The sequence below is a fragment of the Danio rerio genome, chromosome 12 (assembly GCF_049306965.1).
Source record: "Danio rerio strain Tuebingen ecotype United States chromosome 12, GRCz12tu, whole genome shotgun sequence".
Classification (NCBI taxonomy): domain Eukaryota; kingdom Metazoa; phylum Chordata; class Actinopteri; order Cypriniformes; family Danionidae; genus Danio; species Danio rerio.
Window position 1 is genome coordinate 16207501 of NC_133187.1, and position 17963 is coordinate 16225463.

The 17963-nt window shown below is 36.0% G+C and overlaps 2 protein-coding genes across 2 annotated transcripts in view; both read left to right on the forward strand.

Annotated features, from left to right (window-relative positions):
* The window catches only part of becn1 (beclin 1, autophagy related), a gene marked incomplete at its 5' end in the record, with an annotated part of 119963 nt that overhangs the window by 44767 nt on the left and 57233 nt on the right, over window positions 1-17963 (forward strand). Inside the window, 1 exon segment of the mRNA NM_200872.1 lies at window positions 5627-5685. Coding sequence (NP_957166.1) covers window positions 5627-5685 — 59 coding nt within the window.
* Window positions 1-17963, forward strand: part of med1 (mediator complex subunit 1) — a 700564-nt gene that overhangs the window by 15595 nt on the left and 667006 nt on the right. The window lies entirely within an intron of this gene.

The window sequence follows — 17963 nt, forward strand, 5'->3', positions numbered from 1 at the left end:
GCGGTTCTAGGTGGGGGCCAAGGGGGAGCCGGTGCTCCCGTGTCATCAAGCTTGCCCCCCCCTCTGGCACCCCTAAATTTGGATGCGTATTTTTGTATCAAAATGCTATGGAGAAGCGAGATCAGCCATCGGTGGCGCACGCTCTCAGTGGCGCGCGCTGTCATATGTCGCGCACTCGCTCTCTCTGCTTTCGCTCTCTCTTTCTCTCTCTCTCTCTCTCTCTCTCTCTCAGTGATGGTGCTGCGCACTTCAGTTCCCCGCACTTGTCAGAAGTTAACCCCCAAATTGACACAGGTAATAAAAAGATTCAACTTCAGTCATGTTCATGTCGTGAAACACTATCAAAATGTCCACTGTTGATGATATTAGACTTCTGTTTTCAATAACTATTTTAACCCTGTTAATATAGGAAGTGCTTGGCTATGCAGAGGCTATTATTATTCAGAAATTGACTGTACATAGTTTTACGTTAGGAAATGCAGTCTTGAACTTACAGTACTTGAACAGTCGGCAAGTACAGGAGAACAAATGAAACAGTGATCCAGTTTAGTTTTCAGTCACGCTCATGTAAAAGTAATATTCAACTCGTTTAGTTTTGCCTTCATTCGTTTTTGATTTCAGTCGTGACATAAAGCACGAGTCAGCAAGACATGATTTATTGCAACTAGTTTTTTAAACATAATAGTTTAACTAGCCATTTTTTCTTATAACTACTTTTTACCTTTCCCATGGTGACAGTGCATGATATTTTACTAGTTATTTAGCAAGACCCTTTAATTATTCTAGTCTTTGATTCAGATTAATGTGTAATTTAAAGACTTAATTTGGTTGTTAACTAGGAAAGTTGGAATAATTACTCAAGTTATTGTATAACTGTTTGTTATGTAGATGATCAATAAAATATACAGTAACTATTTCCTAAAGAAGCTAATACCACTGACTGAAGGTTTTTTTTTTTAAATGCTTTTATTTAAGAAATGAACTACATGAAATAAGACTTATCATGACTACATATGAATTATTTGTGTTTTATAGGAAATACTGTGAAAATCTCCTTAGTTTGATTCTGATCACTTGGAAAACATTATTTAAAATTATTGGGAGGGCAAAAAATTGACTTTAACTGCATCTGTCTAAAGTTTACAGGTGTAAAAATGTGCCTTGCTGTATTTGAATGTTAGAAATGTGTTATACTACAATACAAAGTTACTTGTCAAATAAATGAAAGTGGAAGATTATCTTTGAGTTTAAGTTATTTAATTAGCTTATTTTTGAAGGCAGGGCAGCACGGTGGCGGAGTGGGTAGCACAAATGCCTCACAGCAAGAAGGTCGCTGGTTCGAGTGCTGGCTGGGTCAGTTGGCATATCTGTGTGGAATTTGCATGTTCTTCCCGTGTTGCCGTGGGTTTCCTCTGGATGGTCCGGTTTTCCCACAGTCTAAAAACATGTGCTATAGGCGAATTGGTTAAGCTAAAATGTCCGTGGTGTATGAGTGTATGGGTGTTTCCCAGTGATGGGGTGCAGCTAGAAGGTCATCCGCTGCGTAAAACACATGCTGGATAAGTTGGCAGTTCATTCCGCTGTGACGACCCCAGATTAATTAAAAGAACTAAGCCGAAAAGAAAATGAATGAATGAATGTTTATAAAGACTGCAGAGTGATGCATAAAAAAAGACTCAATAATTGTTTAAGTAGTTTGTGATGTATGTTAAAGTGTGCCCCCTAAAAGTAGAAGTGGCCCCTGCCGGCCCCCCCAGTTACTCTGGTCTAGAACCGCCACTGCTGTTTAGTCTTGTGATCTGCAGTACTTCACATTTTTCTGTCAGACATTTGATAATAATCTTTTTTACTTTTGAAACGGTACTTTATGTGCTGACTGGAGACCGTAACATTACATAATCAACATTTACAGCGTAATAAAATAGACTATAATTTAAAGCCTCTTTAAACCGTATGCTGAACGTATGCTGCGGCTTCCTGGAGTAGAAAGGCATCCACCTGGCGTACTTTTTTTATGGTTACTAAATTTTCAAACTTACTCCTTTTCTTAAGACATGTTTGCTCCTACTATGATATAATTAAGCAGGCATTTTTTTAACCCAAATCAGCTATACAGTAGATGCGGCGAATCTCGCAAAGGGGGTTTCGGTTTCAATTCAGCCTCCGCAGCACTAGAGCGGTGACGTCACGCCCCATCCCCTATTGGCTGAATTTCTCTGAGAGCCCACGTTTTGGTTGGCAGATACACAAGTCACTTTTGCACCAAATGTCACAGTGATGTTTGGTGCAGAAGAGCGAGAGAGCGAAACGTAGATTTGCAAGTAAAAAACACTACTTGAGATTCGAAGCGTCAGATTTGAACAGTTGCAGGAACATATTTGTGTTCGTGCTTAGAAAAAAAATAAATCAAACATTCTACACACGTTCAGCTCTCTTTGTGCGGATACACATTCTAATCAACAGATGTGCAAGTTTTGTCTGTGACTTCACATTTCTGGATGCAGGTGTGTGAATGTGTTTTGCACCATATTCACTGCAACAATAGTAGCAAAGAACATGAGCAGATGAGTTTCTGCATTTGTGATTCGTCCGATGGGATTTGTGCACCTGTACTGAAGGATTTGTGCAGGTGTAAATGTTGCGTTGTGTTTGTTGGAGACAAAAAAACCTACCCATTTGCAAATTTGCTGTGCAAGTACAAATTTACTGATACACATTTTCAAATTTGCTCTGCGAGTACAAATTTACTGATACACGAGTGGCTATTTTTTACAACTACAAATAACACTTTTACAGCTGCTTAGGAGTTTCGCACCAAATATACCTTCATACATGCGGTGCGTTTTACACGTTTTCAAAACTGAAAACATGTATCACATCCAACATTAAAACCATCATTACTGTTAAAGTTCTTTTCTTTTGTTTTAAGTGTTTTTGTTTTGGTGTTTTTATTTTTATTTATCAATTTTTTTGCTGATTTTGGTACTTGGTCTTTTGTCAATTCATAGTTTGTCGTCTTATAATGTTTTGCTACTTTGTGGAAAGTCCTTATATAGAACTGGTTTGGGGTGTTGCATAAAGTTTTATGCAAATTACTAACCTTGTGCGGTCGGACAGTAATTTTGAACAGAGCCAAACACACAAAATTTATCAACAGAAGAACAAGTTTAAGAACAAATAAATGTGCATACACACGCTTTTTCGTAATTAGGCAGTAAGTTTTTATTAGAAGTTAAAATGTATGTATAGATACGAAAAATGACTCATTGTCTTAGTTTGCAAAAAGTGACAATAAAGAAAGCACAAACCAGTGTATACCTAATCATGTCATTTTTAGCAGAATCAGAATCTTTATTGTCATTGTACAAAATACAATGAAATTTACATTTTCTCTTCCCTTCAGTGCAGTCCTATTTATCTAAAACAACAACAATAATTAAAAAGAGATAAAAACGATCAAATCAAATAAAGAGTTACAATACAATATTAAAAGTGCGTATGATGTGCATATAAAGTGGCAAGCGCATTTCCAAGCAGCTTTTCAAATTTAAAAGTTAATAAAATGTGAGCCAGAAAGGCATACAATTTTAATGTCCAAGTGTATAAAGTGGCAAGTGCATATCCTAGCAACAAGTTAAAAAGATTAAAATAATTTTGGCCAGAATAACCCTCAATTTAATGTCCATACATTATTGCAACAGCCCTTGGATATGTACTATTTTAGTCTGTTTGTTTTGGCTTTTATGGTTCTATATCGTCTCCCCGAAGGTAACATTTGAAATAGGTGGTATGCTGGATGAGACCAGTCCTTCAGGATGCTGCATGCTTTGCTGTAGCAGCGGGCCTTAAACAACTCCTCTAAGGAGGGAAGAGTGCAGCCGATGATGTTGTGCGCTGTATTGACAACCTTTGGAGAGCAGCTTTTTCCTGGGCAGTGCAACTGGCATACCACACTGGGATGCAATACGACAGCACACTTTCAATAGTGCATCTGTAAAAGGACACTAACAGTTCTTGGGCCAAGTTGTTATTTTTTAACACCCTTAGACAATGGAGTCGCTGCTGTGCCTTTTTGACCAGTGCAATAGTGTTGGTTTTCCATGATATGTTTTGATCCAGATGCAGGCCCAGATACTTGAAATTACTCACAATCTCCACACAGTCCCCATGTATATGTATGGGCAGAATATCTGGTCTGTTCCTCCTAAAATCTACTATGATTTCCTTTGTTTTTAAGGTATTGAGGGCCAAGTTATTATCAGTGCACCATAAAGCCAGTCGGTTTACTTCATCTCTGTATGCGGTCTCATCTCCATCCGTGATGAGCCCGACCACTGCAATATCATCTGCAAACTTCAGGATAGTATTACTTGAATGGAAAGGAGTGCAGTCATGTGTATAAAGAGTGTACAGTCAGGGACTCAGCACACATCCCTGTGGGGAGCCTGTGCTAAGGCTGAGTGCTGAAGAGACGTGGTGTTCTACCTTGTCTCTCTGTGAACGGTTACTGAGGAAATCTTGAATCCAGAGGCAAATGGAGAAAGGAAAGCCGAGATAATTTAGTTTAGAGACCAGTCTTTTTGGATTTATTGTATTAAATGCAGAGCTGAAGTCAATGAAGAGAATCCGGGCGTAACTGTCTTTGTTCTAGATGGGTCAGGGTAGTTGGAGTGAAGGGCTATAGCTATGGCATCCTCTGTTGATCTATTTTCCCTATATGCAAACTGGTGGGCATCAAATGTGGGGAAAGTCTTTGGAGGATGTGACTTCTTACCAGCTTCTCAAAACACTTCATAACAACAGGGGTTAAGGCTACTGGCCGGTAGTCATTTAGACTATTGATGGTGGTCTTCTTTGGGAAAATATTTTCGCCTGACCGGCTGAGGTTAAAAAAAATTAAACAGACATATAAAAACAAACAAACATGTCACTGAGAAGGAGAGCTCTGAGCCGCTGTGTCAGTGCGCGCCGCCATCTTCCTCAGTGCGTGCCACCATCTTTCTGGTTTGTATGATCCAAGTATCAGCAACTTCTTGAGCTACAAAATGTCATCTGTCTCAACTTTTTAAAAAATTGGACAGTATGTCATGATGTAGTTTCTGACACATTACATAGAGTTTTTTTAGATACACAAAAGTTGTTTATATTGAGCTTGATTTGATGCATATGAACACTTTGTTAAAACAATAAGCAGACCAACTCCACATGAATAAAGTAAAAGATTATTGTCACTTATTTTAAGTTCTTTTATCTTATGCTAGCAATTGCTAGTGCAAACAACTTCTGAAGCAACAGCAATAAATCACCTGCAACATTTAGTTGATTTAGTGAGCGAAGATTAGATATGACCTATCAGCTTGTGCACCTAATAGTTTTATGACAGAACTTTGTAGTTATAGTAAAATTTCAGACTAACAGCTAGTAGCTTTAAAGCTACAACCATTAACCTAAATGATCTATTATTCTAGCAGCTCCCTAACAACCACCTCCAAAAGTGTATAGCATCACTTTACACCATCACCAGTATGCCATCAACCTCCTAGTTTTGTAAGATATTGTAAGAAACATAATGTTGAATTTTGTTAATCTAATTTAAATTGTCTAATAATTCTTTATGTAATTTCAGGAGACCTTTTTGGAGAACAAACAAGATGGCGTGGCTCGAAAATTTATACCACCTGCAAGGTATGGTTATGTTTATTTAACATCTTAATGTGTTCTGGTTAGAACTGCATTGTAGGCAATTAAAATATTACAATCTTTAATGAAACCAATGGTTTATAACAATTATGAAATACATTGCAAGTGTGAGTTATTCGCAGTGCTTCACTTTTTACACATTTCATGATGTAAACGCCTTATTTCAAAAATGGATTTATTGTTAAAATTGTTAGCCCCTTCTACAGAAGAAATCATTGTTATACAATAAGTTACCCCAACCTGGTTAACCTAATTAACCTAGTTAAGCCTTAAAATGTCACTTTAAGCTGTAAAGACGTGTCTGTCATTATGGCAAAAAAAAAATTATCATTTACTAGAAATGAGTTATTAAAATTATTATGTTTAGAAATGTGTTGAGAAAGTCTCTATGTATATATGAATGTATATATATATATGTATGTATGTATATATGTATGTATGTATATATGTATGTATGTATATATATGTATATATGTATGTATGTATATATATATATATATATATATATATATATATATATATATATGTATGTATGTATGTATGTATGTATGTATGTATGTATGTATATATATATATATATATATGCATGTATGTATGTATGCATGTATGTATGTATGTATGTGTATATGATATCGTGAATCAAGGATAAGCAAAGATATCGCAGAGAGCTGAGACCTATGATGACTTTAAAGATGATATTTACCTTCTTTCGCATTAATGTAGATGTATTACATGTTTTAACCATGTTATTGAATAAAACAAAAAGTATTATTATATTTAATCGTCATAATTAATAATAAATTAATTACAATACATTGAACACTGTGCAAACTTTAGTTCTGTAGAAATAATTTAACAAAGCAGAAAAATCTCTTAAAACTCCATTATAAAACCACTTAGGTAAAATGCCATATGTCCCCATCATTTAACAATGTGCACTCTGGATTTTTTTCGCTAACACTTTATAATAACTACACACTATGAACCATTTATTAAGCATTAGCAAATAGTGAATTATCTGTTGAGCATTAACTCTACATTAATAGGCGCTAGTAAGCTGTTTGTAACTGCATCTACAAATGCTGTATTATTGACTTAAAAGCACATTTATAATGTGCTTAATAATTGCACTTTCATACTTTGTTAACTATTTATTTTTCTTTATTAAATGAATATTGTATTATTTACAAACCAGTTATTTAACCATAGTTGGTGGTTTTTAAGATCATTAACAATGAGTTGGTAAATGATTAATAAACTATTTAAATCAACATTTATAATTATTATTATTCAGGCATATACTAATAGTTAATTTGTATGTTTGTTTGTTTGTATGCTTTATTAACTCAACTTCATCCAGTTTTGTGACCTAATCTAAAGTAAGGACTATTTATGCTTTATAAATCCATTATAAATGACAATTAAAGGGTCAGTTCTATTCTAAACAGAACAAAAGAACGTAAACAACTTTATTCATTTCTATTCATTTGAAGATACACAAATGAAACTGTATTGAAAAAAAAATATATATATATATTTGCAATTTTATCTAAAATAAAATTACTGTACAGTTTAAACGGGGCATCCTCTTTTATTGTTAAATTATTATATTGTTAATTTATTATACTGTGGTTGTTTTATCTAATGTTATGTTATATTTTGACACTTCTTTTATTCAGCAATGTTTAAGCTTTACAGTAGTTTTATTTTTATTTTACATTTGATACTGAGCCTTTAATTATCATTTATAAGGTATTTATAAAGCATAAATAGTCCTCACTTTAGATTAGGTCACACAACTGCCTGAAGTTGAGTTAATAAAGCATTTATTAACATACACATTAACTATTAGTATATGCATGAATAATCGGATATATAAATGTTGATTTCAATAGTTTATTAATTGTTTACTTACTCATTCTGATTGATCTTAAAAACCACCAACTACTCCTAAATACAACAGTTGGTAAATAATGCAGTACTTTATTTAGTAATTAAAAATCAACTAGTCACAAAGTGTGAAAGTACAATCATTAAGCACATTATACATGTAGTTATAAGTCAATAATACAGCATTTATTGAGGCTGCCTCTAGAGGCAAATGTGGCTGGGATGATTTGAGGCTGATCAACTCTGTCAGAGAATTTATAGGGAAACTGCTTGATTGCTCGATTCAGAGAAATTAACTTCCTTGAAACCAAATTATTAATGCACAAGGAAATTCCTACAGGGATGATACCTTCCATGAGCTTGTGCATTATGTTGGGTGCAAAACCACCAACTGTGTGAAAATCGTTTTTCTCAAAACACACTCTCCCTTCACACCATACTGCTTCACCAAACTTTCATCATATAACACTTCCGCCACTTGCCTGTCATGTTCCTCTTTGGTTCTTAGGCCCCATTTACACTAGTGCGTTTTAGTTTTAAAACGGCGTTTTAGAATGAAAATGATCCGCATCCACACTTGCGTTTTACCCAGCATTTCTGAACTGCTCTCCGTCCACACCAAAACGCTGAAAACGCTTATCACGTGACCACACAGACACTCTCGGGCAAGCGCTGCAGCCCATCTACCCAGATGAGAGCTGTGCTAGTCGGACTTCTCATCAAGCATCTCCCGCTGGATCTAATCTCACTATATTTATTAAACGGGATATTTCATTCATCTTGTTGTCTTTATCTGACGACATATTCCCTGACTTTGGTCATTGGAATCTATTACTTGTTCTCAGGTAACGTGTTTTGGCTAAGCGCAAAGATAAGTTAATGATTAATGTAACCATGTAGCCCATTCTGTATATTGACTGATCACTTGCCTTTATTTCCTATAATGTATAAACTTGTTGTATGTTATACTTTTATAATGGCCATTATCGATTATTAAAACTGATATTCAGCAAAAGAGAGGGTGTGTTTCGTATTTTGACTGAAATTGAAAGGAGACAGTTGTTATCGGCTCAGTTTTGTTATAAATATCCACACAGTGAAGATGACGCTCATGCAGCACGACGCCTCAACATTTCTGCTGTCTAAGTTGTTAATATTAAAATGAAAATAGGCAGTTCCTTAAATCATGTTTACATTTTATTGTTGAGATAGTGAAACAACATAGCCAGTGTGATGTGAATGAAGTTATAAAGTACACTGTTCCCTTTGAAGATTTACCCGTGTCCTCGGTATAGTCTGCTTTTCCATATCAAACTGAGAAGAAGAGACTGCAGCCTTGATCAAACTTGCGAAGTCAACTTACACGGAGAGAATGCAGGACTGAACTGTGTGTGTTAGGCTACTTATTATTGAGGAAAAGCCCCAATCAGAGAGGCGAATGTCTTCAGCCCCGCCTTCGCTTTCAGATGTCTCTGTTTTCCAACATTCACACTGAGACGGAGCAGCAGCGTTTCAGAATGAAAACGGCCTCTCCAGCGTTTTCGAAATGCTCCGTTTTCGGCGCTTGAGAACTCCGGCATAATGTGGACGGTTGGCGTAACCGTAGCAAAACTTATGCGTTTTCAAACTAAAACGCATTAGTGTAAACGGGGCCTTAATTTGAACACTCCTAACTGGACCTGTTTTTCTTGGATTTCACTCCTCCTGACAAAGCAAAATCAACATGGGTGTTTAACATTGAAGCTCACCTGTAAACTATCCAAGGAATGAGCACCTAGATTATCAGATGACATGTAAGGTACACTTCCCCATTTTACACAATCCTCCAAACTGTTTAATGTATACTGTAATGTATAGTTTCAAGGTCTTGAACAAATGGGTGCAAGACATCTGTGTAACCGTGCTGTTTTACAGTGCTTGCTCTGCACAAAATTGCTAACTGAATTGATTGAAGTGATAAGTGATCTTTTGCAGGAAGCTTGGCTTGCACCCAATAAAGAGCAGACATTTTATGTTTTTTTGTTGAAGTGCCAAGGGGATTAGCCAGCTTAAATTCATCAACATACATACCAAGCAAAATCTTCTGTGTTAAAATAATTTTCTTGATAGTGACTACCATCTCTGTAAGACTAAGAGATTACTACAAAGTACCTTAATTAGGATGTCAGTTCTGTTCAGAAGTTTTTGCAACATTTGTAGAACTGGAACATACGAGACTGTTTCTAAATCAAGCTTGTATTCCACTGGCATTACAATTGGAAATTCATTTTCAAAATATGACACTCTTTTGCTGATGGTGTAAAGAGGTTCACCAGCTTTTGTCATATTCAAAATTGGGTTGCTGTCTTTTACTGTAGTCACTATGTTCTTCACTAATGCATCAAAATTACTGAGTCCATGTTGAAGGAGAATTTGCTGAACAGCATGATAGACAATGGACTCTGACAGATGTAAAATCTGATTAATTCTTTACATTTTTCCTTGTGAAGCTAAATCAGAAACATTTTGAGAAATAGTGAGGCAAAATTATGCTCCAGTTGCTGCTGCAAATTATCAAGGTTTTAATTTGTAGCTTTATCTTCCTCCAAATGTCCATCTACAATATCAGGACACAAAGGCTTTTGTTGCTTACTTGTAGTTACATTGGGAGGAACAGCATAAAAGAGAATTTCAGGTTTAAAATGTTTCTGATCAAGTGCTCCATGTTCTCTGCATTTATGGGAATTAAATGTTGAATACGCATTGCTCATAAAATTGCAAATTTCTTATGGGCACTGAACCAATTCATGATTTTTGAGGTGTTGTCGCAAATGTGACAAAAATGCATTCTGTACAGGGCTCCTCAAAACTGCAAAGTAGGCAGTGAAATATCAATGAGGCATCATCACATGCACTAGTCTGGCTACCTTTAGCTTGACCTGAGTTGATTTTTGTTAGATGCACGTTTAGTGCAATGAATGATTTAATTGAACACAGACAATCTGTGTAGAGACATGGAAGCAGAGTACTTATTGTGTATCATTCATGTTTTAATCTATAGTGTTTCAGCAAATGGCCGCTCTTTTCACAGAAAAACAAGCAGAATTTACACTTCCACTGCATGACGTTTCAAAATTTTAAGATAGAAATTAAACAACACAACTAATGTAATAGATGCATCTTATGACGTTAATTTCCATGTTAACACGTGCACACGGAATGTTCAAAGCTTGTCGAGCACAAGCCGCATGGTTTTAACATATTGATGACACACCATGAAACCTCAACTACTAAAATAGCTCACCGACTGTAACGTGTATAAAACATCAATAAGTAAAAATGATGTTTGCAATACTGCCAAAAATGTTAAGTTAATGGTCTCAATTGACGATTAGTAGGCAATACTCTGAGGTAAAGCTTAAAAAAATTGCAGTTTGCTCTTCCAACAAAATGAGCAGAATGAACACTTTAATTTTGAGGTCATTATTGTTAATTACCTTTTTGTGCAGCCACTTCTTGACCATAAAACGGACTCTGCGCCACGCGGTCTTCATTGCCGTGTACTCCTGCCACACTTTCTTCTTGTTCTCCCTAAGATTTTGCGCATACATGCTTCTGAGAACGTTGCATTACAGTAACCTTCCGGGTTCACTTGCATACATTGCGCATGTGTAAATCCCGAAGTGGCAAATGATTTTTGTTATTTCATCCCATGACATATTTAAATTAACAAATCCCATTTAATGTATCAACCTCTGTGAAGCTTTTTGTGAAAATAGTAGGCCTTCCATTATTTTGGCTATTTATTTAGCAAATTATATAATGATTATATATAACATAAATATTACATACGTATGAATACACATTTATTTCCTCTTTCTCTAAATGTGTGTGTGTGTGTGTGTGTGTGTGTGTGTGTGTGTGTGTGTGTGTGTGTGTGTGTGTGTGTGTGTGTGTGTGTGTGTGTATATATTAACAATATCTTCTTTTTATCTTTTATTTTTGGTACCATTTGTTTGTGCCAGATATCACCATGAGGGTGTCCAGGCCTTTAGTCCAATAAACTAAATTCTCTTAAGTAATATTTACTCAAGATGTTTAGTTTAGTTTAGTTTAGTAGATTCAGTGACTATTTTTTACAGTGCACACTTCTCCTCAAAGCTTGCCAGAACTTAAATGAGCTCCTATACATAAGTACATTTAGATCAAAGGTAAAACAACCCTAGAATTCCTCTTAAAGGGGACATGACAAAGGAAAGTAACTCTATTAAAATATGCACTGTCCTTATAAATAAATTGCATAGTTGCAGTCTATACAAAAGAGAGAGATTGACTTAGAATATCACTTACAATATTAATAATGATTTGATCAGATTTAGTAAGAAAACATGCAGTTTTATTCTTCTAAGGGCTTATTATGCGGTCAAGGCGCCATCTCGTGGATAGTCAACGTCAACCTTTGACTAAAAGACACTGACACGCTGTCTCAGAAATTATACATATTATATATATATATATATATATATATATATATATATATATATATATATATATATACATATATATATATATATATATATATATATATATATATATACATATATATATATATATATATATATATACATATATATAGTATAGGGCTGTCAAAATTTGTGCGTTATTATTAATTTTAAATATTTAACATGTAAACAAAACAAAAAAATGGCAAATACGCAGTTGGTTGCAGTTTCTTTTTTTTTTCCTGTTATGGCTGACATGTGTTCAGGGACGGGGTGTGCATAGATGTGACCTAGGCGGCTGCCTTGGGCAGCAGAATTTTGAGCGAACCCCACGGTCCTCACTTTCATCTGCTACACCCACCCCCTCCCTCACGGTTCTTAATTTCAAACGTGAACCGGTCACTTTCGGGTTGAGGGCAGCGTAATTGCCGTTTGCCTAGAGCACTAGTTCAGCTTGCTCCGGCCATGCATGTGTTTAATATGCAAATAAATTTGGATAAGACTAAGGACGTGCTTTTAAAAGGAAAGTTTCATTATAAAACAATTGATGTCGCATCACCAGGCTATCCTGCGTATCCTCGAGAGTTTCATGCTGTTTTGAGTGTTTCATTTTTAAACGTTATACTTTACAGCAGTTCAGCAGTTCACTCTCATTCAGCATATTTTCATTCTGGAAGTTTTAATGGAATTTAATACTGTATGGCAAACAGAAAGAAAAACCTCTGATCCTTTAAGGTAATCAAAAATCGCTGCTTACATGGTAAACTCTTAATCAGTATTATGTTAATCATAAAAGCAGAGTAATGGTGTTCATGTAAATGTACTCAGTGAAAGTGGCAGATAAAGTCGCAAGCTGTCAAAGACAACCCTATTCTCTGCCTTAAAGCTGCTTTAGGGAAGTGTTCCCGGCTCCGGTTGCACTAAGTAATGCTGATTAACAATGCTGATTAGCCCATATTATGGGTTTTTGAAAATCCCCTTCCATGTAGTGTGTAACACAGCTCTAAGTGAAGTCAGGTATCCAGCTAAGGCTTAAATCTGTAAGAGTACAGTGTTTAAAACGGTCATGTGCACGCACAAACCCGGGAAATTTGAAACCTGCGGCCCCGCCCTCTAACACAGAAACCTAGACACACACACACACACCCACAAACACACACACACAAACATGCCGGTCGATTGAAGTCACACTGCAGCTGGATATTATCGAGTCTCTACCCAAAGATGAAACCTCAGCATTATAACCAAGCAGTTGGAAACTACTGGAAACTTCTGCAAACTACATGCTACAAAGAATACTTCATCGGCGTTTGTTAAAGGAAGGATCAGTAAAGAGTAACTTACTGATGGACGTCAGGATGGGTTTCTTCCTCCATTTCTCAAGTGTAAGTACGTGCGATGAAAGTTGTTGCCTCGTTTACTCTAGCTTGCAAATGTATTTAGTTGTGATTTGTTACTTGTAACCGCGTGTACTGTATCAGGTTAATTGGCTATATTCTCTTATCGCGTGCAAAGTCACGTTAAAAACGCGACGCGTGCTGCTTTGTTTTTCCGGAGCTCCGTGGACGAGGGTAGTGTGTGCGTGCGCTGTCGTCCGGAGGTATGTATGTGTGTGTGTTTGTGTGTGTGTGCACGCGCGTTGTCGTCCGGTGGTGGTGTGTGTGTGTTTTTGTGTGTGTGTGCGCACACGCAAGGACGAGAGCAATATATGTGTTTGTGTGTGTGTCTGTGAAAAGAGCAGAGTGAGACAAGCTAGGACATCTCCTCGACAGTTTTTGGAGTTTTTGCTTAATAAAATAGTCGTCTGTATGTTCAAGTCCATCGTCTGCATTTACATTAATTCACTGGCAGCTAAAATCCACGCCTACACTATCAAGCGTGTATGAACTGTGATTACTTTTATATTGCTGATTAGCTGTTGGGCATTTCACTCTCTGACTGAAGGCAGTCGACCAATCGCAACAGACTGTCATCGGTCCAATCAGCGCAGATTAGCTTCGCGCTAAGGAGGGGTTTGGGAACAAATGAATCACTGGACGATTCATACGGGAGTCGCTGGAATAATTAGGTAAAAATAAATGCAGATTATAAGACCATGAAAGTGTTTTTTGACCTTGCATGCATATTAGACTGTTGTTGGAGACCCTTACAACCAAGATATGACCCTATTTCATGTATAATATGTGCTCTTTAATGTGTATGCTAATGCAAAGTGATGTGTCTTTAATCTAGTTTTAAACTGTCTAGTTAAACTGTCAGAGTGTGTCTTCTTCCCGAACTGTGCTAGGATGGCTGAGTTTAGGTGCCAGATATGAAAAAGATCTACCGCCTACAGTTGATTTTAATGTTCTGGCAATAATCAATTGTCCAGAATTAATTGAGCGTAGTGGATGTAAGGGCCTATAATATAATACACCAGGAGCTAAGCCATTCAGGACTTTGTAGGTAGTCAATAAAATAAAAAATATATATGCCATATTTACTAGGGAGCCAATGCAATAATGAAAGAACTGGAGTTATATGATCATATTTCTTTGTTCTAGAGAGCACTCTAGCATCTGCATTTTGAACCAGCTGAAGTTTGTTAATTAGGTCAGCAGGGACACTGCCTAGTAACGCATTACAATAATTTAATAGAGAGGTCATGAAGGCATGAATAAGATTTTCTGCATCAGACATTGATAGCATATGTCAAAGTTTGGCAACTTTTTTAAGATGAAAAAATGCAGTTTTACAGATGCTTGAAATCTGGCCTTCAAATGACAGGTTGCTATCCAGAATCGCCCCTAAATTTTTGACTGATGCGCAGGCGGTGAGTCCTCCGTCCACCCTCCGTTCCTCCGAATGTTAATGCATTCTTGTTTCTTCTGTGTGAAGACAAATATAATTTTATTTGCTTTCATCTATTTATATTATATGCATTTTGCAGCAGTCCCGCTGATAACGGAATGGATCCGGAGTCACCATCCTGTCCCGAGCCGCACTGTTGCATAGAGAGTTGTTTGAAATAATTTTGGTCTCAGCTTCTATTTAGCTGTAAGAGAGCGATGATTTGCATTGGTTTGAATTATCTTCTAAGATATAACATAATGCAAACGAAGTAGATTATTAAATAAGTTTTTAAAAAAACTACCGAAAGTTTAGGCCTTTCTTTGTAATGATTATGCAAGAATCATAATGCATTGCATATTCGGCTCGTTCTTCAGCGGCCTATTTGTATGTATTTTATAAACTGATCGTTTATAAGGATGAGCGATTAGTCGATTAATTGATCATTAATCTAAATGATCATTGATCACGGGTTTTTATATATTACAGTTGAAGTCAGAATTATTAGCCCCCCTTTGATTTTTTTTTTATTTTTTATTTTTATTATTTTTTTTATATTTCCCAAATTGTTTAACAGAGCAAGGACATTTTCACAGTATGTCTGATAATTTTTTTTTTTTTGGAGAAAGTCTTATTCGTTTTTATTTTAGCTAGAATAAAAGCAATTTTTATTTTTTTATATACCATTTTAAGGTCAAAATTATTAGCCACTTTAAGCTAATTTTTTTTTCCTCGACTGTCATCAGAACAAACCATTGGCGTTTTTGTTTCTTGTTTTGGCCATCTGGCAGACCGGGCAGTTTCCCTCTGGGCCTACGTGCTTTTTGGGCCGGGCTGATAATCTTCTTATGATCTGATCGGACGATAAAACACTAAGCAGACTGTCATTTTTTGTGTGATTGAAGATCCTGTGAGCAGTGAAGCTCTGAAAGTAAGATGTTTCTATTCCAGACAGAGCGGCCCATGTGACATAATCTGCACCCCATTGGTTAATTTCTTTACTGACAACGGGCTGACCCAATCACAAACTTCCATTTTGGGCTCTGTGTAAGCGTGCAACGTAGGTGTGTATTTGTCAAAATAGTCGAGAGTCACGCCTATTTCAGAGCAGAAGCGATGAGCAGGCATTTGCCTTTTGCGTCTGCACTCTGCAGCGTGCAGCGGGGCACAGGTTAATATATTCCTGTCTATCTAGTTACCTATCTGTCCATATAAATATACTTTTTTTTTTTTTTACTTTTAATCTGCACCACTGCCCGCGGCAAGTTCCTTTTATGCTGTTTTCTTAACCTGCAAGTCTCTTTGTTTTACAAATTATAAAGAATATATGCTTGCTATGAGGAGTGTCATTCATGTATTTTAAGATGCACTCGGTCAGAAGACAATCACATGAGATTTCATGACATTGTGTTTTTGATTGTCAGCATGATGTAGGCTTATAGTGACAATAATATTTATACAATATGGTTATAATGCAGTGCTCGAAATTGCGACCATTTTGGTCACATATGCGCCCAAAATTTTACCTATGCGACCTCAAAATATATTTGGGAGCATTTGTGCGAGTGCAAAAAAATTATGTGCGACCAGTTTTTACTGCAAAATGTTCACCAACATGCCCGGATTTGGGAGACATTCACGCAGAATGCATCTTTGCACTTGAAACGCAGCGCTCAGGAATGGTTTAAAACAGTTGTCATGTCAACTTGCTGTAGTAAACAAAGCCAAATCCGTAATGCTTGCCCCGCCTTCGTGCTCTTCTTATTGGCCCACTGCTCTAGCGCTAAAATATCAGCTGTCAATCACTCAGTCAATGCCTTCTGGCTTGTGATGACAGAGAGAGCTACTACCATGAAAAACTAAAGCGCTGAAGATGAGAATAAAGATAACACTGACAGATTTTATTTTAGAAACCATGGCATCTAAAGTTATAAATAATGACACATCTTAGTAGTGACCATGTGCTGAGTGTTACTCCACCATCTACACTTTTCCAAGAGTGTATAAAAGACTTCCATTGGCTTCAAGTCTGCTATGAAAAGTCTGTGGGATGGAATTTTCAGGTTTCAACTGTTTGCCACATCTACCACGCAAGCTTCTGTTTAATCCTTTATTTAATCGCCAGATGCTGTCCACCGTGCAAGTGGCAGATATATGTCAAATTTAACACCACGTACACCATCACAAACGGGCTTACACTGACTAAACTAATATCGCTACTCATGAAAAGTATTGCTATTAACATGACTTATGCAAATAATAAGGTAAAGTATATGTCAAAAACATCAGTGCAATATCAGACAGCACCCATGAGAACAGCACAGTTACATCGTTAACAGATTCATCCATGTCGAGCAGTTAGTGTAGGGCTGGTGAGCGGTCCGTGTACAATTTGGTCACTGAGTTATGTTATAAAAATGTGTTTTCTTGTGATAACGGGATTTTGTTTAGAAATATTTTCCTCACACTTGCATATATATATATGCATATATATATATATATATATATATATATATATATATATATATATATATATATATATATATATGTGTGTGTGTGTGTGTGTGTGTGTGTGTGTGTGTGTGTGTGTGTGTGTGTGTGTGTGTGTGTGTATGTATGTATGTATGATGTATATATGTATGTATGTATGTATATATATATATATATATATATATATATATGTATATATATATATATGTATATATATATATATATATATATATGTATGTATGTATGTATGTATGTATATATGTATATATGTATATATATATATATATATATATATATATATATGTATGTATGTGTGTGTGTGTATATATTTTTTTTTTCTTTTTTTTTGCTTGTTAGATTGATTAGTATTGATTTCAAATGCAATAAATATGTTTGTATGAAACTTGTAGTTACGGTGCTTATAAGTGCGACTAAATTTTGGCTGATGCGCCTAAATTTTTAAAGTTAAGAGCACGGTACTACCTAGGAAAAAGGTTATTTCGAGCATTGTAATTATATTTATACATGCCAAACTAGTATGCAACTTAAGCAACTTTTTTTTTTAAATATAGT